The sequence below is a fragment of the Pituophis catenifer genome, unplaced genomic scaffold (assembly GCF_029215685.1).
Source record: "Pituophis catenifer annectens isolate HBS135680 unplaced genomic scaffold, rPitCat1.0.hap2 SCAF_13, whole genome shotgun sequence".
NCBI lineage: Eukaryota > Metazoa > Chordata > Lepidosauria > Squamata > Colubridae > Pituophis > Pituophis catenifer.
Genome location: NW_027256893.1, coordinates 5,860,741 through 5,882,247, shown reverse-complemented (window position 1 = coordinate 5,882,247; position 21,507 = coordinate 5,860,741). Strand labels below are relative to the sequence as shown.

Here is a 21,507-nt window from a genome sequence, read left to right as displayed (position 1 = left end):
AATGGCTGTATTCAGTATATAAGACGCCCCAACATTTCCACCCTCTTTTAGAGGGGAAAAAGGTGCATCTTATACTCTGAAAAATATGTTAGTTTCTCTTTGAAATGGGCTTCCCATCATGAGTCTAACATGCAACGAATAAGCAACTATCCTTACTATTTGTAGAAACCTAGGGTTGGAAGGGTCCTTAGAGGTCTACTCCAACCTCCTGTTCTGCCCCCCGTCCTCACACAGACAAATGCAATATCAAACACGCCTGCCAATAATTTATTGTATAAACAGACCTGAATTCCTGGCAGACGAGAGTTCTGGCAGCTAACTGTAAAACGCCTGCCAAGTCCAATTAGTACTCCCAAAAAGCAGGAGAAACCTTATCTGCAGTGCGTTTCCAGAGCGACAAATTATCCACAAGAGTTTAGTCCAAAATATATCTGAGCCGAAGTGCAGGATTCATGATGTGACTCTTTAGAGTTTAAACTTTTGTCCATCACAAAGCCTGCCAAGCAATCACGCCCCCTTTTATCCCTTGTGGGGAGTGGCTCAGTGACTCAGCTCAATCCCTGGCCCTCCCACGCCTCTTCTTTTGCTGCGCATGCTTCTCCCTCCGATGCTGCCTGGGATCAAGCCAGGATTCATCATTATCACTCTCTATCAATGGGTGCTCCGAAATGCCTTCCTCCTGGCCCATCCCAGGCTGTTCCTCCTGGCCTTCGGATGGAACCTGAGGCATTGCCAGAGAGGAGGGTCCTGGAGAGGGAGGCCTTGCCAGTTCCTCCCCCTCACCTTCTGAGTCCCCTTCCTCCATGAGGACAGGCTCGGGAGTTGGAGTCACAACAATTAACAGATTCCATTGCTTGTCAGAACTTTCAACACCTTCCTTTGGGTTTGATAAAGATCAGATAGAGCAAATAGTTCTCAATCTTTTCTTCAAGCACAAACCCGATGGCAACGTTCCAGCGCTGACATATGAAAAGAGAGGAGAAGCTTGAACTTTTGCCTACTTAATTCCTTTGAAGATTCTGTTTCCTTGGAGATGGGAGGAGGGGGGGACATTCCTGTGATCTGATGGAGATGGGATGAGGAGAGTGGCTTGGAAGATAGCCAATGAGACGCAGAGAATTGGGGATCGGAAAGGGAGGGCTTAGGGGGCAAAGGTCAGTGCTGATCGCAAAAGAGCCAGGGACAGATCACTATGCTCAATAAAGAGAAAATTTCCTCAAAAGATCGGCAGTTTGGAAATTCATTTATTTTGAGATAGCATCGAAACCTGACAGATGGTCAGCACTGACCTTTGCCCCCCAAGCCCTCCCTTTCCGACACCCCCTTTAAATACCTTTTATGGACACGGAACACAACTTTAACTCAAGATTTAAATCATAACATTTCGTCAAGCCTTGAGCCATTCAGAATCAGGCCATGGAACGGGTGGGAGAGCATGCACGCACATCCCCACTCACACAAGCAGCATGGGCGTACATGCGTGCCCGCTGCTCGCACAAATGGAGCCACACACACGTGCTTGCCCACCGCTCTTGTGGAACCATCTCTTGTTCCCCATCCCCTCCCTCCCCCAGCCCGGTCCGCAAAGCTGAAAAGTTTGGGGAACCCTGGTCTTAACACATCTACGTATGTATTTTATTTTCAGTGAATTATGCCTCAGGATGTAGTATTGCAAAATTTCCAGAAGATGGCGTTGTCATTGCACAGACTTTTAAGGATCAAGGTACCAAGTTCCTCTTTTGTGTTTCATCTTCTTCTAGACGTGATCTTGTATCTTCTGCTTTCTTTTCAGGAGAAAAGCTTAGGGCCGTGATGGCGAACCTATGGCATGCGTGCCACAGATGGCACATGGAGCCATATCAGTGGGCACGCGAGCGTTGCCCTAGCTCAGCAAACAGGCCGTTTCTGGGCTCTGGAGGGCCTCTGTGGGGGGTGGGGGGTGGGGAAGGCCGTTTTCGCCCTCCCCAGGCTCCTAGAAAGGCTCTGGAGCCTGGGGAGGGCGGAAAAAACGGGGCTACCGGGCCCACCGTGTCATCATGTGCCAAAAGCGTGGTGAGTGCGGGGGGGCAGGGTACATTGAATTATGGGTGTGGGCACGCACACGCATGACTCCCCTGCACTCCCCCTGCTTTTGGCATGCGACGGCAAAAAGATTAGCCATCACTGGCTTAGGGAAACCTGCCATTCATATAGGTAATCTGTTCATTGGGAGGTGCAGGAAGCATGTTATTTAAAGTGTACTAAGTGCATATGAAATGAAGGGAATTGAATTTTATCTCTCTATTTGAGGGAATGTACTTTGATCCTTTATTATTTTATTTCCTAAGACTCCTAGGCCACTGAATTCACCTAAGCAGCTTTCTGAATGCCAAAATATAGGATTACAAACACCTGACATATAAAGTACCAGCAGCATAAAATAACAATTATGCACTGTGAACGGTGTTAACCTCCAGTGAGGTCAGGCATCCCGGAATATGTTCCTAAGGAGACCTCCAGAATCATAGTGGGGTGTAGAAGAAGATAGGATATTTCGGGTAAACGGTTGCATAGAAGAGATCTGCACTGAAAAGCCATCACTGAAAAGTTTTACCCCCAGATGATCTTCTGCAAAACAAAGAGAGAGAGAGAGAGATTACAATCATTTGTTTAGTGACCGTTCAAAGTTACAACGGCACTGAAAAAAGGGACTTTTTTTTAACATTGCAACATGCCCGTGGCCATTGCAACATGCCCGTGACCATGTGATCAAAATCCCGGCAACTGGTTCATATTTATGACGGTTGCAGTGTCTCAGGGTCATGTGACCATTTTCTGAGAGCAAAGTCAAAGGGGAAGCCAGATTCACATAACAACTGTATAACTATCTTAGCAACTGCGGTGGTTCGCTTAACAATGGTGGCAGGAAAAGCCATAAAATGAGGCAAAACTCTCTTAACGATTGTCCCTCTTAGCAATAGGAATTTGTAGGCTTCGTTGCGGGCATAAGTCGAGGACTACCTGTGTTCTAGACCGGCTGAAGCTTCCGGGTGCTGCTGGATGCATTTCGATCCCTTTTCTCTCTCCCTTCCCTCCTAGGTCTGGAGGTTTTAAAGCAGGAGACGGCCACCGTGGAACACGTCCCCATCTTGGGCCTTTTCCAAGTTCCCACAGAAGGTGGGGGCCGGATAGTTTTGTACGGGGACTCGAACTGCCTGGACGACAGCCACCGGCAGAAAGGTGTGTAAAACTGTGCCATGAATTCCGGTTATCACAACACTCTGCTAAACACCTAATTCCCATAACCCTATCAAACTATTTAGTAAGGCTGTTATTCTTTTCATCTTTCCTATTACCTATCTCCCTTTCTACTTATGACTTCATGGCTTGCATCTTTACAATTTATATTGTTTTATATAGTTTCCTAGTGTGATTTATGTTGATTGCTTATTTGGTATCCTATGACTATCACTAAGTGTTGTATCTTCCTTGTGTGTCCAATCACACTTGGCCAATAAAAAATTCTATTCTATTCTATTCTATTCTATTCTATTCTATTCTATTCTATTCTATTCTATTCTATTCTATTTAATTAATTTAATTTAATTAATTCAATTTATATGCCGCCCCTCTCCGAAGACTCAGGGCGGCTATTCTATTCTATTCTATTCTATTCTATTCTATTCTATTCTATTCTATTCTATTCTATTCTATTCTATTCTATTCTATTCTATTCTATTCTATTCTATTCTATTCTATTCTATTCTATCCCATCCCATCCCATCCCATCCCATCCCATCCCATCCCATCCCATCCCATTGGGAGTTGGGCGTCATAGAAATATGATTAATTAAATTAAATTAAATTAAATTAAATTAAATTCCATTCCATTCCATTCCATAACAATACCAAAGGTGCTTTTCCAAGAGGCAACTGGACTTTCTGGTTTTTCTCAGAAGATGTTTTGCTTCTCATCCAAGAAGCTTCTTCAGCTCTGACTGAATGGTGGGGAATGGAAGAACTGTGTCTACAACACAGTCCTTTCAGCAGTTCCAAGAAGGCTCCACACCCATTTGCACTACTCAGGTGACCCTGAGGACACAGACAAACCTCCAAGTGGCCTCAACGGCCCTCTAAAAGGATGCAAATGACCATCTCTGTCTGCAGGGAATATAAATCCTTCCATTCCCCACCATCCAGTCAGAGCTGAAGAAGCTTCTTGGATGAGAAGCAAAACGTCTTTAAAAAAAAACACCAGAAAGTTCAGCTGCCTCTTGGAAAAGCACCTTTGGGACAACCATGACCTGGAGGACTGAGGATCTCCCTAGATCTTTAGAGCAATGTTTTTCAATCTTGACAACTTGAGAACCCACGGACCAACTCCCAGAATTCTGGCTGGGGAATTCTGGGAGTTAAAGGCTGAGGTCCTCATTGGACTAGAGAACGGTGCTCCATTCTGTTTTTAGCCCTGAAGTAGAAAAGTATTGAATATGGGATCAGCCAGCCTTTTACGTTAAGAATCGGAGGCGGTGACTCCCTCTGTGACTTCAGTAAGCTTAGCGGTGTTTAAAATTCCTCACATACATCATTTATAAATCCTAAAAATGTGTCTGACCTCTGTATTAGAGCGAAAAGAAATCAAAGGTGCGCATTTCGGGGACATGGGGATTACGAAGATTAATATCCATTCCCACCGAAGAGTAACGTGGGATGGGGGAAGGATTTTGCGAAAATGCCTTTGAACTGTGTTTAAATGATTTGAGAGCTAAATCTCACTATCAGCTCCAAGACGAGGGTGGGAAATCTTAGCTAATTTCAGGTCTCAAAATCACATTTTCCATCCTCCACATGAAACGCTGTGGCATTAAAACTTTCAAAGGAAATGTGCTAGCCATAAAAGGCATCGTTTATTTTTTTTATTTATTTCTATCCCACATTTCTTTTTTTATTAAGTAGGCAGCAGACATATCTAATACAGGTAATCTCGACTAACGACCCCAATTGAGCCCCCAATTTCTGTGGCTAAGTGACGCAGCCGTTAAGTGAGGTTTTGCACCATTTTACGACCTCTTTTGTTAAGTGAATCGCTGCGGTGGTTAAGTTAGCAACACAATTGTGAAGGGAACAATGTGTGCTGCCCCAGCTACGGACCCCAAAGAACGCAGCACACACACAGTCCATACAAACCTTAGTTTACTAATTAAGGATTACTAATGAGCTTTCTTAGTAGTTGCTCGAACAAAGTACAGTTTAAATCAGTCTTTTCTGAACAAGGGCTGTTAATTTAACTTCATTAACAGCCGACATGAATCCAAAGAATAATAACTCAATTCTGAGGTACATTATTTCAGATAACCGTAATCTTACTGTGCTTGGCAGAATGCCCAGAAGCAATTTGCAGGAAAACTGACAAGAGAGAAACAAGAGCCGAATCAAACATTTCTGGAATCAAGACGCAAAGGAACATGAACGAAGTTGTTTCCTGCAAATTGCATCAGTCATCATCCTTCCTTAAATAGGCTAAGGGAGTGGCCAATTAGCCCCAAGCCTTACTCTCAAGGAGACCTCCTCCTTTTAACAGCTCTGTGCGCTCGTGCATCGAGAAGAGGCTCCTTCTCTTCTTCCTCTTCACTTATGGGAGCTTCTGGAGGTTCTGAAGGCCCTGGCTGAATCCCCGCCTCTGGCACCACATCTTCTCCAGCCTCCTCATTGTCTGACTCGAGCGCCAGCTGCCCAGGCTGCTGGTGCAGCCCCACACCAGCCTCCTCGCTGTCAGAATCAGCTACTAGCTGCACAGGCCGCTGATGGGCCACAACACGATGGCTCCCCCATTGACTTTGCTTGTCAAAAGGTCACAGAAGGAGATCACGTGATCCTGGGACATCGCAACCATCATAAATATGAGTCAATCACTAAGTGTCTGAATTTGGATCACGTGACCCTGGGGATGCTATAAAACTATTTTCAATGCCTTCAGTCACTAAACTAATGTTTGTACGAACATTAAGTTCCTGTACTTCTTGTATAACTGCTTGTGAAGAATACTGGAAGCCACTTAATACCGTTTTTCCTTCTTTTCAACTTTTTTTTCCTTCTCATTTCTTGCCCTTTATACTTATTCTTTCATTTCTTTTATTTTTTTCTTCCCCTTCCCTACTTTATGTTACTTTGTGATAGATTTTTAATCTCCTTGTTTAAAAGTTTTAATAAAAATTACGTGCAAATTGATTGGACGCCCACACACTGTGTTAAATGGAGCCAGCGGCATAGCTTAATGTGATGAATAAGCCTAGATTTCGTTCAGGGGTTGCAATTAGCTTCCTCGTCGTCTGAAGAACTCCGTTTTGACGTGGTATCTGAGTTGACAAACTGTTATTTGCGGTCAACGGGTAACCCAGAATCGGAAAACAGGCTTGGAAACCACGTTTTCAAGCCAAAGTTTTTTATAGCTGGTAGAATGTACGAACTGCAAAGCACGGGGCTTATGCGCTGTTATTGCAACCTCCGAAGAATATTCATTTAAAAAAAAAAAAAAAACAGGCAGCGGTGAAGAAGGCAGAAGCAGAAGCAACAGCAGTTCATTGAGTGACCCTTCCAAGTTACAACAGCACTGAAAAAACAGTGACTGGTGACCAGTTTCCACACTTACGACCGTTGTAGCCACCTCCACGTTCGTGCGATCAAAATTCAGACGCTTGGCAATGGACTCACATTTATGACGGTTGCGGTGTCCTGGGGTGTGTGTGTTTGTGTGTCACGTGATCCCCATTTGCGACCTTCCGACAAGCAAAATCAATGGGGAGGCCAGATTCACTTAACAACCGTGTGACTAACTTAACGAGTGCAATGATTCGCTTAACAACTGCGGCAGGAAAGGTCATACAACGGGCCAAAATTCACTTCACGAATGTTTCACTTAAGCAACGGAAATGTTGGGCTCAGTTGTGGTCGTAAATCGAGGACTACCTGTAATCTGGTGCTGTATTTCAAAGCTCTTACAGGTAGTCCTCGAGTTCCGACCATTCCTTTAACAGCACTGAAAAAAGGCACTTTTGACAGGTCTTTGCTTTAAAGAACACCCCTGCAACGCACCTATAATCACCTGATTGCAATCTGGGTGCTTAGCCAACCTGCAGGTATTTATGACGGTTGGCACATCCTGGGATCATGTGATCACCATTTGCCATCTTCCCAGGTGGCTTCTGACAAGCTGTTGTGACCCGTCAGCGGCCTGTGCAGTTAGTAGCTGATTCCGACAGCGAGGAGGTTGGTGTGGTGCTGCGCCAGCAGCCTGTGCAGCTGGTGCTCGAGTCAGACAATGAGGAGGTCTGGAGAAGATGTGGTGCCAGAGGCGGGGATTCAGCCAGGACCTTCAGAACCTCCAGAAGCTCCCATAAGTGAAGAGGACGAAGAGGAGGAGCCTCTTCTCGATGCACGAGCGTGCAGAGCTGTTAAAAGGCAGGAGTGGCTCCTCAGGAGGAGGTCTCCTCGAGAGTAAGGCTTGGGGCTAATTGGCCACTCCTATTTAAGGCAGGATGACGACTGATGCAATTTGCAGGAAACAACTTTGTTGATGTTCCTTCGTGTCTTGATTCCAGAAACGTTTGATTCGGCTCTTGTTTCTCTCTTGTCAGATTTCCTGCAAATTGCTTCTGGGCATTCTGCCAAGCACAGTAAAATTACGGTTATTTGAAATACTGTGCCTCAGAATTGAGTTATTATTCTTTGGATTCTTGTTGGCTGTTAATGAAGTTAAATTAACAGCCTTGTTCAGAAAAGACTGATTTAAACTGTACTTGTGTTCGAACAACTACTAAGGAAGCTCATTAGTAGTCCTTAATTAGTAAACTAAGATTTGTACGGACTTTGTGTGTGCTGTGTTCTTTGGGGTCCGTAGCTGGGGCAGAACACAAGCCAAGTCAATGGGGAAGCTGGCAGGAGATCGCCACTCACGATTCTGTATATGTCTTGCTTAAAGACATTTATTTATTTATTTATTTTATAATATTTATATGCCGCCCTTCTCCCGAAGGACTCGGGGCGGCTCACAGGATAAAAGCAACAATAAATATCCAATAAAAATCAGTAAAAACCCCCACAATTAAAATAAAACTCCTAAACAGATCAGGCGATTTGATTAAAAAGCCATGTCTTCAGGTCCTTGCGGAAGGAACGGAGGTCATGCACATTTGGGTGTGGTCATTTGGGTATACATGTGCATACATTTGGGTGTGGTCATTCTTCACTTCACTTCATGGTCTCTCTACTAAACAGTGGACTTTTTTCAGCCCCAATTGTGGTCATTAAGTCGAGGAGTCCCTGTATTCTACCAAGATTTTGCGTGTTGAAATTTGCCTGGTGCCCCTCAATGTAGCTTCTCTTGATTCCTATTCCATTAAATGAGAGCAATCAACCCGTGGAACAGAAGTTGCCTTGGGAAGTTGTGGGAGCTTCATCCCTGGAAGCTCTCAAGAAGAGACTGGACTGCCATCTGTCAGAAATGGTGTAGGGTCTCCTGCTTGGGCAGGGGGTTGGACTAGATGACCTCCAAGGTCCCTTCTAACTCTGTTAATCTGCCTGTTAAGTAACAGAGAACCAAAGGCTCTTTCTTCCTCTTAGGGGCCTTCGCAGCGTATTAGAGTTAGCCAAGTTCCGTACATTTTTTCCAATTTCTGCTGAAATCTCTCGGTCTGTTTAGATTCACTTCAATTTTTTATACTTCCATCAAATACGGAGGCGCATGTTCTTCACGAGTGGCAGCATTTTGCGTGGTAGTTTGTTACCCCAGCAAAGACATAACATTACTCAGGCTGCCGTCATTTAGCGCCTGTTAGTGGAGCTTATCTTAATTTTATAAATTGGAGCGTGATCATTAGTGGAAGGCAATTTCATTCGATTTGTTTACACTTTGGTTGGCCTTTGGCTGTAATCAAGGAGAACTTGGTAGAGTCTTTAGCCCTACAGCATTGTGGGCCTCTAAATTTGTAGGTTTTTCTTAAAAAGGAAAAAAGAAAAACCCATGATATTGGGTGGCCTGCCCCTCCACTAAAACAGCATGCAGTGGAGGCTTAAAAAGTGGAGAGACAATAAGTGAAAAACTCTGGTCTTTTTTTATCCTCTGTTGTGATCAAATTTGTGGGGAGCTTGACTTTGTAGCCAGCTTACACATAATAGCCTTTATATGCCTCTATAATAATAGTCTTATATATAATAGACACTTTCCTCTTTATTTATTATTAATTAATTAAACTGTATCCTGCCTTTATTACTTTACATTGTAAGTAACCCAAGGCAGTGAACATACATAATACTCCTTCCTCTTCCTATTTTCCTAACAACAACATCCCTGTGAGCTGGGTCAGACTGAGAGAGGGACTGGCCCAAAATCACCTAGTTAGCTTTCATATCTAAGACAGGACTAGAACTCACAGTCTCCTGGTGATTGGCCCAAAGTCACCCAGACGGTGATCATCCCTAAGGTGAAACTAGAAGTCTTTATCTCCTGGTTTATAATCCAGCATTTTAACCCCCTTAAGCCCTACACCAAACTGGCTCTTCCTTTCCACCTAACTTGCCTTCAACATGTACAGCAGTGGCCAAAATTGTGGAAACCTTTTGGGAAAAGTGTATTTTCTAAAACTAGCTCATAACACCACTTTTTTTTTTGTTGTTGTTGTACCATAAAATTATATACCAATGGAAAGATAATTTAATCAAGAATGTAATGCAATATCTTTTATGGAGGATTTGCTATTAGAATAGCAGTTACAGTATAAAGAAGAAAAAGTGAAACATGTAGAAAAACGAGATATACAAAAATTATCACCACGTCAGTGAATACTTAGTTGGGTAACCTTTAGCATGAATTACGGCCTTACAAGGTCTTCCCATGGAATGAACCAAGTCTTTTAGTTCTGCAGCTGTTATCATGGGAAACCAAGATTGAATGATGGCTTCTATTAACTGGGTTTTATTGCTGGGTCACTTCTGACTAACAAGTTTTAGTCAGCTCCAAATTGGGTGAAGGTCTTGGTTATTCCCAGGCCATTCCAGCAGTGGAATAGGATTATCTTGAAACTGCCCCCCAAAAAGTGATGATATTAGCCATCAAACCTCAAAAATGCACTTTTTTCCCAAAAGGTTTCCACAATTTTAGCCACTACTGTAGTTCCAAAGAAGTAAAAGATAAATCCGTGACATTTTCAGCCCTCCCCCTCTCTGAAGCCCCCCCCCGAAAAAAAAAAGTAGGGTAAACCTCAGTGGTGCAGAGTGCCAATTCTTCATGGCGCATAGAAGTTGGGAAAACAAATAGCATTGATAGGGATGAATTTTTTAAAAAAAAAACTAAGAGAAATCCTGCTTCAAGGAACATGGTTTGCTAACTCGCAATTGGCTGGTTTGGCTGAAGCCAGGGTGAATTTAATATATTTATTTTTGATTTTCCCAGATTGCTTCTGGCTGCTCGATTCCATTCTGCAATATACGTCCTACGGAGTGATGCCACCGAGCCTCAGCCATTCGGAACACAGGCAGCGGCCCCCAACCGGGGCAGGTTATATTCTTCCAGAGAGAATGGAAGGTGGATTTGATTTGATTTTCTTTTTCCCAGTTAGGGCTCAGACTGATGGCATTTGGCGTGGAGGGGAGAGGAAAGGAGGCCTTTTTTATTAATGCTGTCACTTTCAATCTTTTTTCAGGAGTGGAATAAAGGAGAAACGGGGGGGGGTGGTAAAGGCAGTGGGAGATGTTCTTTAGAACAAGGGGGAGCGGGTCAAAAACTGAAGCCCCCTCCCTCCCCAGCAACCCACTTATGGTTGGCAATGTTCTCACCGAAGTGGGCTTGGCTGAGAGTCAGCTTATTTTTATATGCTTTGTGTCAGGGTTCCAAGAAACACCCCAAACGAAAGAAGACTCCAAGGCTTGAAATTCCTCAAAAGTTCCATTTTATTAGAGATGTCATATTGGCACGTCTGGGAAAACCCGAATCTGAAAGCTTCCAGGTTTTCCGCACCCAAAGAAAAGTCCAAGTCCCTGCCCAGCACACATGTGTCCATCACACGGTCCAAACAAAACACCGTCCCAACGGAAGATGCCTCCCTGTTCCAACCGTCCAGGTGCAGGGCACGTTGTCCTTGACGCTCTGAGAAAGGAATGTTATTATGACTACATATCACCCATGCTCCATACAATCCCCCCCCTCCCAGTTTCCCGCAGTAGTAGATGTGGCAGGTCTGAAGGCCTAACACCAAAGATGGCTTCCAGGCCTTAACACTAAGGCAGTGTTTCTCAACCGTGGCAACTTTTTAAGAGAGGTGGACTTCTGTAGCTACCTGAGGAATTCTGGGAGTTGAAAGTTGCCAAGGTTGACAATTCTGTAAGTTGAACTCCATGTGCATCTTAAAGCATAGCTGGCTGGGGAAGTCTGGGAATTGAAGTCCAACCATTTTAGAGTGGCCAGGATTGAGAAACACTGTTGGTGGGGGGGTGGGGTAATGTGACTAGGTGGGCATGGCCAACTTTTTTTTTTTAACTTTTAAAAGCATTTTTTCTACAACCTCCAAAGAAGTTGTAAAAAAAATGCTTTTAAAAGGCTCTGACGATCCCCAGCTGAGTTGCCTGATCGCCAGAGGCTTTTGTTTTCTTTTAAAAGCATTTTTTTTTTTTGCTTTTAAAAAGCTCTGACAATTCCAGCTGAGCTGCGCGATCATCAGAGGCTTTTTTTTTTTACTTTTAAAGCATTTTTTTGGGCCAAAGAGGTTGTAGAAAAAATGCTTTTAAAAGTTAAAAAAAAAAAAAGCCTCTGATGATCGCGCGGCTCAGCTGGGCGTGGTGGTGGGGGGGGGGGCAGGGATTTTTGCTACCGGTTCTCCGAACCACCCGCCGCCATCGCTACCAGATCGGGCAATCCGGTCCGAACCAGGAGCATTTCACCCCCTGAAAATAGCCCCCTGCCCTGGTGACATCATAAGAGCCATTTAATGGACTCCATCCCATAATTGGCTCCTTTGCTGTTTCTGTACCTCCTGGAATCTGCAGATTTTGCAGAAAAGCAAAGTGCCTCCTTCAGCTTTCTAATCTTTTCCCCAGGATCTGCTGGTTCACTGTCAGTTCTATTTATTGGCAACTCAGCCCATCTCAAGACTCTGAATGCCTTACACAGAACCAAAGTCTTTTTGGCTTGCCTGCTTTAATTGGGTTTTTTTAACCATCTCTCTTCTCCTCTCTGTCCCCCCGATAAATGGGGTAAAAGGACAGCTTCAGTAAATCCAGGATCTAGTTCTCACTCTTAGAAAAAGAAGCAAGCCACAGACTTTTCAAGGATTAATTCCTTCCTTTTCTACGACATTTCCAGGGAACCACCTTCATCGCTACTCCAAAGTGCTCGAGGCTCATCTGCGCGACCCGAAACCCCGCTCTCTTCCGGCGTGTCCTCATTTGTCCTGGGCGAAGCCACAACCTCTGAATGAAACAGCACCCAGGTTGCCATTTTTTTTTAAAAAAAATGTTGTTTCCGTCTCTTAGTAAAAGTGTTCAGTTTCAAATTTGATCAGTAGATCGATTGAATAATAAAATACGGTATTTTTTGGAGTATAAGATGGCCCGGAGTAAGACGTACCTTAAGTTTTGCGGAGGAAAATAAGGAAAAAAATATTCTACCTCTGCCTCCATCCGTATTCATCTGGATAGTGTCCTGTCAGTGTGTGAGAGAGTTGAGGGCTGTTTGGAAACTGAAACAGTATATGCTGTGTGAGCAACAAGGAAGGAGACAGCAAGGAGCCTGGGCGTGGCTTAGGTCAACTGTTCTAAAGCTGCATGCTGTGTTGATGTCTGAAACTAAAACTGGAACTCCTCTCCTCCGCTTGTGTTTTGCTTGTGTTGGAAAACCTGCTTTTGGTATTGTATATTTACTTCCCAGAAGTAAATATACAATATACTTTATCTCCCAGAATACCCCCAATCAGCTGTTCCAGGCTGCAGGGATTGTCACAGACCATCGCCTCCTCGCGATGTCGCGTTTTTGGCTACATTAGGACTATAAGACGCACCCGAATTTTCAGCCTCTTTTAGAGGGGGGAAAAGTACGTCTTATACTCCGAAAAATACAGCAGGTCTTGGGCGTTTGTAAAGGGAAATGTGAAAAGATGTATTTCTAAGGTGCACAGTGATGGCAAACCAGTTGGGCTTGGCGTGTTAAAAATTCAGAAAACGTCTACCTTCACTCTGCTGGGGGGTCACACACTCCCCACCCCCAGATAAAAGAGGCCTCTCTAGATGTTGCATGAGAGGGTCCTGCTCTTGCTGGGCGTCTGGAGTCTCCAAAAATCATGTGAGAATACTGGTGCAGTTCCAGAGGGTACGGAGGCCTGATGTAGGAGATGCTCAGGTTGAGCCCGAGGGTGAGGTCAAACATTTCATCAGTCTCGAGTCCTTTCACGCCCACAAGAGATCTACCTTGAATTCCATTGACTCTTATTTACTGCCAATTTGCTTTGACCATTAGTAGTTCAGAGTCTTGTGGAGAGAATTAGCATGCAATAAACCCATATTCTTTTGAACTGCCAGGACTCCCGATTTCCTGCGTTTAACACCTGGTGTGTCACCAAAAATGGCATGACATGTCCCCTGTGACATGCATGTCATAGGATCACCATCATCAGTTTAAGAGCCTTGGTAGTACAGTGGTTTAAGGCACCCTGTTATTAAGCTGGTTATTAAGACCAGCTGCCTGCAATTACTGCAGGGTTCGAATCTCGCCAGGCTCAAGGTTGACTCAGCCTTCCATCCTTTCTAAGGTGGGTAAATTGAGGACCCAGATTATGGGGGCAATAAGCTGACTTTGTATAAATATACAAAAGGATGAAGGCTATTGCTGAGCACATTGTAAGCCGCCCTGAGTCTTCGGAGAAGGGCGGCATATAAATCAAATTAAAAAAAAAAAAAGCAACAAATTGGAAGCCCACAGGGATGCTGATTTTATTCTCATGAGATCCAGCATGTATCCCACGCTGCCAGATGTCGTGACTGACAGCCAAGCCAAGTAAATTTGGAATGGAATGCCAAAGACACACATAGTAGTGGTTGGTAGCCAAGAAGAGCCTCAGGAAAAGGCTGTTCTGAAAACCAATAACAGACTTTAGAAAACATTGCTTGACTTCTTTAAGCAGATATTTCTGCAATCTCCTTGGTTGACTATCCAGTTCTGACTGAACCAGGCTAAACCAGCATCTCCCAGAGTGAGACCTCTTGTGGGCATTACACCTGAGGCCCTCAAGAACGATTCCTCCCTTCCCTCCTCTTGTTTTCTTTCTAGATATTTGTTAAATTTAGAATCATGGAATTCTTTATTGGCCAAGTGTAATTGGACATGCAAGGAATTTGTCTCTGGTTCAAAAGCTCTCACTGTACATACAAACAGCAAAGTGATAGGTCATTTATCATAGATCATAGTTACAATCATTAATCATAATATACAACAAGTGATAAATCATAAGATACCAATAGGAGAAGGTAGTAGGAAAGATGAGAAGATGAGGAGGATAATAGCAATACAGTCCTACTACATGGGTAAATATATTTAAGAGTGCTGTGAGAGGAATGGTGCAGTGGCCTAGAGGTGGAGCTCTTGCCTCACAATCCAGAGGCTGTGAGTTCGATCCTAGGTAGAGGCATATATTTTTCGCTCTGGGCACACTGAGAATATATCTGCTGAACAGAACTCTGCATTGGCGACAGGAAAGGCATCCGGCCATTAAAGCACTCTCTTAGCTCTATTCAGTTGCCCTTGCTCCACCCTGCAGATGATGATGATAAGAGTGCTGTGAGAATTCAGTGTTCAGCAGAGTGGTAGCATGGGGGGGGGGGATACCTTTGTGCCTACCTGTTTTGACATGCAATGCCCTATAGCGGCATCCAGAGGTGAGAAGTTGAAACAGTTGATGTCCAGGATGTGAGGGGTCTAGATATTTCCCCTCTTTTTCTGCTAGTCTAAATTGACCTAAAAATCCAGAGTTTGATTTGATTTTGTCTCTTCCAGCAACCTTTGGAAACATCAGAAGTTATTATCGATTGACCTGGATAAAGTGGCATTGCCAAGCTTCCACCAGAACCGGCCCCAAGTCAGACCTCTATCACCGGGAGAGAGTGGAGCATGGAATATTCCAGGAGGTAAGTACAGTGGAATTGCCCTGAAGTTCATCCCTTCATTTTAGGTCATGTCTGGTCTACCAAATTTTACCAGTTTTGGTCGCCAACAATGTAAAAAAGATGTGGAGACTCTAGAAAGAGTGCAGAGAAGAGCAACAAAGATGATGAGGGGACTGGAGGCTAAAACATATGAAGAACGGGTGCAGGAACTGGATATGTCTAGTTTAAGGAAAAGAAGGACTAGGGGAGACAGGATAGCAGTCTTCCAATAACTCAGGGGCTGCCACAAAGAAGAGGGAATCAAGCTATTCTCCAAAGCACCTGAAGGCAAGACAAGAAGCAATGGGTGGAAACTAATCAAGGAGAGAAGCAACTTAGAACTAAGGAGAAATTTAGCGACATAATAAAATTATATAACGGCCGTTTGTAGTTACAACGGTGATGAAGAAGTAACTTTGTGACCAGTTCTCAGGTCTGTAAAGCCAAGGGAAAGCTTTATAAGATTGTAAGCAGGATCTTTGGGAAAGAAACATAAAAATTACCTTAGCTACTACATACACAGAAAATTTATACAAGAAGTTTTATAGGTGGCATCTCCCACCCACAAGATTAGCAAAAATAAACAAAAAACATTCGTCAATGTGTTGTAAGTGTGAGGCAGTGCCAGGGACCTTTTATCACATGTGGTGGGAATGCCCAAAAGCCACAAAATTTTGGCATCAGATAAGACAATGGATAGAAGAGATACTAAGGCAAAACATAGAAGCAAAACCGGAATTCTTTCTACTGGGTATTATAGAGGGCAAATACAACAAGAGAGCAATATACCTAATGTTACATATTCTAACAGCAGCAAGATTGGCTTTTGCACAAAAATGGAAAAACAAAGAGACCCCCACAGAAGAAGAAGTGTTAGCTAAAATATTAATTTGTGCAGAAATGGACAGACTGACATTGGAACTTAAAGATAAGAACGAATCAGAGTACTATGAAATCTGGAACAAATTTTACTATCGGCTGGAAAGGAGGAGGAATGCTGGGATATAGGACCATTGATGAGTAAAATGATTAGAAGTTTTTATGCCAATTTGTTATGATAGATATGATTGAATTAGATATCGGTATAACCTATGTGGATGAAAGAATATATATATTTGACATGTGATAATTAGTGTAAATATGTATATAGAGAAGGAAGTGTATCAATTATATGACAAAATTTGATGAAAATGTTTAAACCGGAAATGTCACACTATGTCCATTATTTTTAATTTGTATTATAAATAAAAAACTTTTTAAAAAAAGATTGAAGTATGGTTGTGGTTTTACTTAGCTTTGCTTAATGACTTTATCTAGGTTTGTTTAATGACCAAGTTACTAGTCCCTATTGTGGTTGCTAAATGAGGATTACCTGTATAATATAAAGCGGGGCATGCCCTCCAGGGCTACTCTGAATGCAGCTCTCTTTTAAATAACCTTCAGGAAAATAGCCCTGTTAAAAAAACGTCCTCTGGTTCCCCATCTGATGAGTTTGGTGATCTTTAAAACCCAAATATCTCAAAGATAAGAGCTGCTGTTTTTGTTCCTTCCGTGCTCACATCCTAACCAGGATCCTAAATGGATGAAAATGTGGGCTGAAGAACATAAGAAGAAGAATGTATTTATTTATTTAGGGCTGTTTCTAAATTGCGAGGTTCTTTTTTTTTAAGATGGCTGACTTAGCCTTGCCTCTTTCCAACAAATTTGCTGATCTGATAGGAGCTTTTAACTTTCATTCTTGGGGATTTTAATTGAGTATTTTAGTTGTAATTTTTACTGTTTTATTGTTTTATCTTTGTGAGCCGCCCCGAGTCCTTCGGGAAAGGGCGGCATATAAGTATAAATAAACTAAACTAACTAAACTCTTGTCACGAACCCATCTTTTCTTCATATAGCTTTCATTACCTTGATCAGATCAGAATAATTCCTTCAGTGTCTATATTATCCATTGCTGTTGGCATCCTTTTAAAAATAACCCAGCATTTTTAATTGCACAATAGGAGCGAGGATGATATACATAACGTTTAGAGATCGATTATATGGTTTTACATGTTTTTAAACACAGGTAGCCCTCAACTTATGACCATAATTGAGCCCAAAATTTGTTGCTGAGGGAGAAATTTGTTAAGTGAGTTTTGCCCCATTTTACGACTTTTCTTGCCACGGTTGTTAAGTGAATCTGACTTCGCTTGTCAGAAGGTCGCAAAAGTGGATCACGTGACCCCAGGGACTCTGCAACCATCATAAATGAACCAGTTGTCAAGCATCCGAATGTAAATCGGGTGACCGTGGGGATGCTGCAAGGGTCATAAGTGTGAAAAATGGTCACAAGTCACTTTTTTCAGTGCCGTTGTAACTTCAAACGTTCCCTAAGCAAACTGTTTGTAAGTCAAGGACTACCTGTTTTATTGCATCCTGGGGGTTTCTGTTTTGTCTTCAGTCACAGAACGCCTTTGAGATGATATATAAATATCATGATATATATATGATACCATGTTTCCCCGAAAATAAGACCCTGTCTTATTTTATTTTATTTTTTGAACCCTGAAATAAGCGTGTGGCCTTACTGCCATGCGCTCCAAAGCCCGGTTGGGCTTATTATCGGGGGATGCCTTATTTTGGGAGAAATGGGGTAGAGAGAGAGGAGAGAGAGAGGAGGAGGGAGGGAAGGAGGGAGGGAGGGAAGGAGGGAGGGAGAGGAAGATTGAGAGAGAGAGAGAGAGAGAGAGAGAGAGAGAGAGAGAGAGAGAGAGAGAGAGAGAGATACCAGTGTTTCCCCGAAAATAAGACCCGGTCTTATATTTTTTTGAATCCTGAAATAAGCTCTTGGCCTTACTGCCATGCGCTCCAAAGCCCGGTTGGGCTTATTATCAGGGGATGCCTTATTTTGGGGGAAATGGGGTAGAGAGAGAGAGGAGAGAGAGAGAGAAGGAGGGAGGGAGGGAAGGAGGGAGGAAGAGGAAGAGAGAGAGAGAGAGAGAGAGAGAGAGAGAGAGAGAGAGAGCAGTGTTTCCCTGAAAATAAGACCCGGTCTTATATTTTTTTGAATCCTGAAATAAGCTCTTGGCCTTACTGCCATGCGCTCCAAAGTCCGATTGGTCTTATTATCAGGGGATGCCTTATTTTGGGGGAAACAGGGTAGATAGGATATAAATATGGTATATTTATATGATATATACAATCGAAGCAATAAATCAATAATACAAGGCCTTGCAAATAAAAGCATTTCTTTATGAAAAAGGCTTTAAAAACGGAATGTCATTTCCTGGAAAGACTTGGATAAATTTTGCCTGTGGATTTTTCACGTGGACCTTTTTTGCTTCCCTTTGCAGGAATCATGCCCGGACGCTACAATCAGGACGTGGGAGGGACGATTCCCGTCTTCGCTTTCCTCGGTGCCATGGTGGTCCTGGCCTTTTTCGTGGTCCAAATCAAGTCCAAGAGCAGGCCAAAGAGACGGAAACTTCGAGTCAAACGGCCACAAATCATACAGCAAGGCCACCTTCCAAAGACGCCCTCCGTTTGATTGCTGCAGCCAAAGATGGATCGCTTTTTCCCTGACTGCTTTGTGGAATTGCGATCGACTGCTGAAGACCGTTGTCCTTGAACCGAGCACCCATCTCCTTTTGCCTTGGGTGATTGGCAAGTGAGGTCTCCACGGACGATCTTCAGATTTTAAAAAAAACCACGCTATTATTTTTCAGTAGCTGAACTAACCAAAGGCTTAAACGCTATTTAAGAAGGAGTCAGTTGCTTCTGAGTTTGGCAAGGATCTTCTTTTTTTTTTTTTTTCCCCTTTTGACATTGACCAAACCTTTTCATTAGAGGCTATTTTCTGTATTTATTTTCAGAAGGGACCAGGGGAAGATTCTCATCAAGGCTCTTGACTCACGGATGGCGGCACCATTCCCCCCCCCCCCCCCCCGAATGGTGTGCCTTTTTTAAAAATTTTATGTTCTCTCTTTATGAAGACAACTAGAACTCAGGTCATCCTCCTGTAAGGATGAGAAAGAAACCGACAGTTTGAACAAAGTAGGAGCAAATCGGTGTGGCTGCTTTGTCTGATCAGTGCGGACCTGTAGTCCTTTCATTTATTTTTTATAAAAGCAACTTACCATGAGGGTTTTGTAATTCTTCAGCATGATTTCACCGTTGCTGGTGGATAATTTTTTTTTTCAATAAATATGCTATCTCTATTGAAACGGAAACAACAAAGAGGCAGCTTTCCCCGTTACACTACATGAAAGAGAAAGTGCTGATAGGAGAAATTATATGTAGCTCAGGATTGGAACCGTGGGACTTTTAGTGCCCTCTGAGCTTGGTGTTTTCTTGCGGGCATTTCATTACCCAACTAGGTAACAACATCAGTGCTAGAAGGGAATGGGACTTGCGAAAAGGAGGAGGAAGTGTGTGTGGTGCTTGGTGTTCTCTGAGCTTGGTGGTGGTTCTTTTTTTTTTTTGGGGGGGGAAGACGTTTCATTACCAAACTAGGTTACATCATCAGTGCTAGGAGTGGAGTTTGCTCCCTGTTTATATACAACTGGATTGGCCTGTCAGTGTAGGTGGGACAATGGCCTAATCCAAGAACTACCATTAACATTTTTTTTTAATTTAATTTTTTTTTTTTTATTTGATTTGTATGCCGCCCTTCTCCGGAGACTCAGGGCGGCTTACAATGTGCTAAGCAGTAGCCTTCATCCTTTTGTATATTTATACAAAGTCAGCTTATTGCCCCCACAAACTGGGTCCTCAGTTTACCCACCTTAGAAAGGATGGAAGGCTGAGTCAACCTTGAGCCTGGCGAGATTCGAACCTGCAGTAATTGCAGACAGTTGGTCTTAATAACAGGGTGCTTTAGACCACTGTACTACCAAGGCTCTTGGTCTTATTGAGTTATAAAGTAATGTAAAATACAAAGTAAATAGGAAAGCAGTGAGGAGCAAAAGTGGGAGGAGAAGTGAGGAAAGGTAAGATTAAAAAAAAAACATTGACTTCCGACTGTTACAGTAAAATAAGGCATTAACATCTTTCAAATCACAACTTTCTGCTTTTTCATAAAAATAAAAGCAAAAAAATGTGATTTGACGTTAATGCCTTATTTTACTGTAACAGAGAGTTGGAAGTCAATGCTTCTTTTTCTTACCTTTCCTCACTTCTCCTTCCCCTTGTCCTCCTCACTGCTTTCCTATTTACTCTGTATTTTAGAACAGAATAGAATATAATTTTTTATTGGCCAAGTGTGATTGGAGACACAAGGAATTTGTCTTGGTGCATATGCTCTCAGTGTACATAAAAGAAAAAATTTGTATTTTACATTACTTTATAACTCAATAAAAATGTTAATGGCCTAATCCAAGAACTACCAAGAAGAAAACAGCCCTTCGCCAATACTGGCAGGTCAAGCTACTCGTATCTAAACAGGGAGAAAACCCCACTCCCTTTCCAGCATTGATGATGTAACATACTTTGGTAATGAAACGTCCGCAAAAAAACAACCTAGTTCAGAGAGCACCAAGAACCTCACAGGAGGAGAAAGTCAAATAATATGGGGAACTATTCTACGTCCCCTATTCCCCCGTGACCATTTCTGAACATTTTACATATACAGCTTCAGCAAAAGACAGTCCCTCTTAAGTCCCATTGAGAACAATTTCCAGAGTGAGAACCTATAAAACCGGGAGCCTTATCCGTTTTTAAAGAGAAACAAAAACTAAGGTGACAGAAATATTTCAGGAGCTAATTAGTATATCAAAGAATGGATGAGCAGGAAGATATCTCAGGCCTGTGAAAAATTTAAAAAAAATAAAAAATAGGATGATGAATTTCCATCTAGCCTGGCTCACAAAAATGTGTGTCTTGAATTAGTCCCTAAAGGGCTATTAAGGCTCTTTCACGCTTTGATGGAATTCAGAGGGATTGAAGTGGTAGGACTTAAGCCTTTATCTTATTACCGACTCTCTCTCTGCCTGTGCCTCGCTTTTCTGCTAAGTTGTGTCATGTCTTCACACCACATGGCTGGTCTTTGCAAAAACACCAACATCATGTGAAATGTGAGAATCTCCCAAGGCTTAAAAATGCTATCTTTCCTGTGCACTAAAGACAGCCTGTTGTACTATCATTGGGGCGGATTGTGTGAATGTAGCCACCGTCTTGCTGGTTAATGATCCTGGCTAATCCACTCAGAGACCCCTTCCAGAAGGAACTAGATAAACATCCTTGGATAAATAACATGAAATTGCATATACCGTATTTTTGGGAGTATAAGACGCACCTTTTTCCCCCCTAAAAGGGGGTGAAAATTTAGGTGCGTCTCATACACCGAATGTAGCCCCGCCCACTCACTGG

At 42.9% G+C, this 21,507-nt stretch overlaps 1 protein-coding gene across 1 annotated transcript in view; it reads left to right on the top strand.

The window, feature by feature from the left end:
- MBTPS1 (membrane bound transcription factor peptidase, site 1) overlaps window positions 1-19,336 on the top strand; it is a 66,367-nt gene extending 47,031 nt beyond the window's left edge. Inside the window, exons 17-22 of the mRNA XM_070952745.1 lie at window positions 1,646-1,723; window positions 3,079-3,219; window positions 10,427-10,558; window positions 12,332-12,458; window positions 15,014-15,144; window positions 18,495-19,336. Coding sequence (XP_070808846.1) covers window positions 1,646-1,723; window positions 3,079-3,219; window positions 10,427-10,558; window positions 12,332-12,458; window positions 15,014-15,144; window positions 18,495-18,688 — 803 coding nt within the window. The 3' untranslated portion in view covers window positions 18,689-19,336. The remainder of the gene's footprint in view (window positions 1-1,645; window positions 1,724-3,078; window positions 3,220-10,426; window positions 10,559-12,331; window positions 12,459-15,013; window positions 15,145-18,494) is intronic.
- The last annotated feature ends 2,171 nt before the right edge of the window (window positions 19,337-21,507 follow it).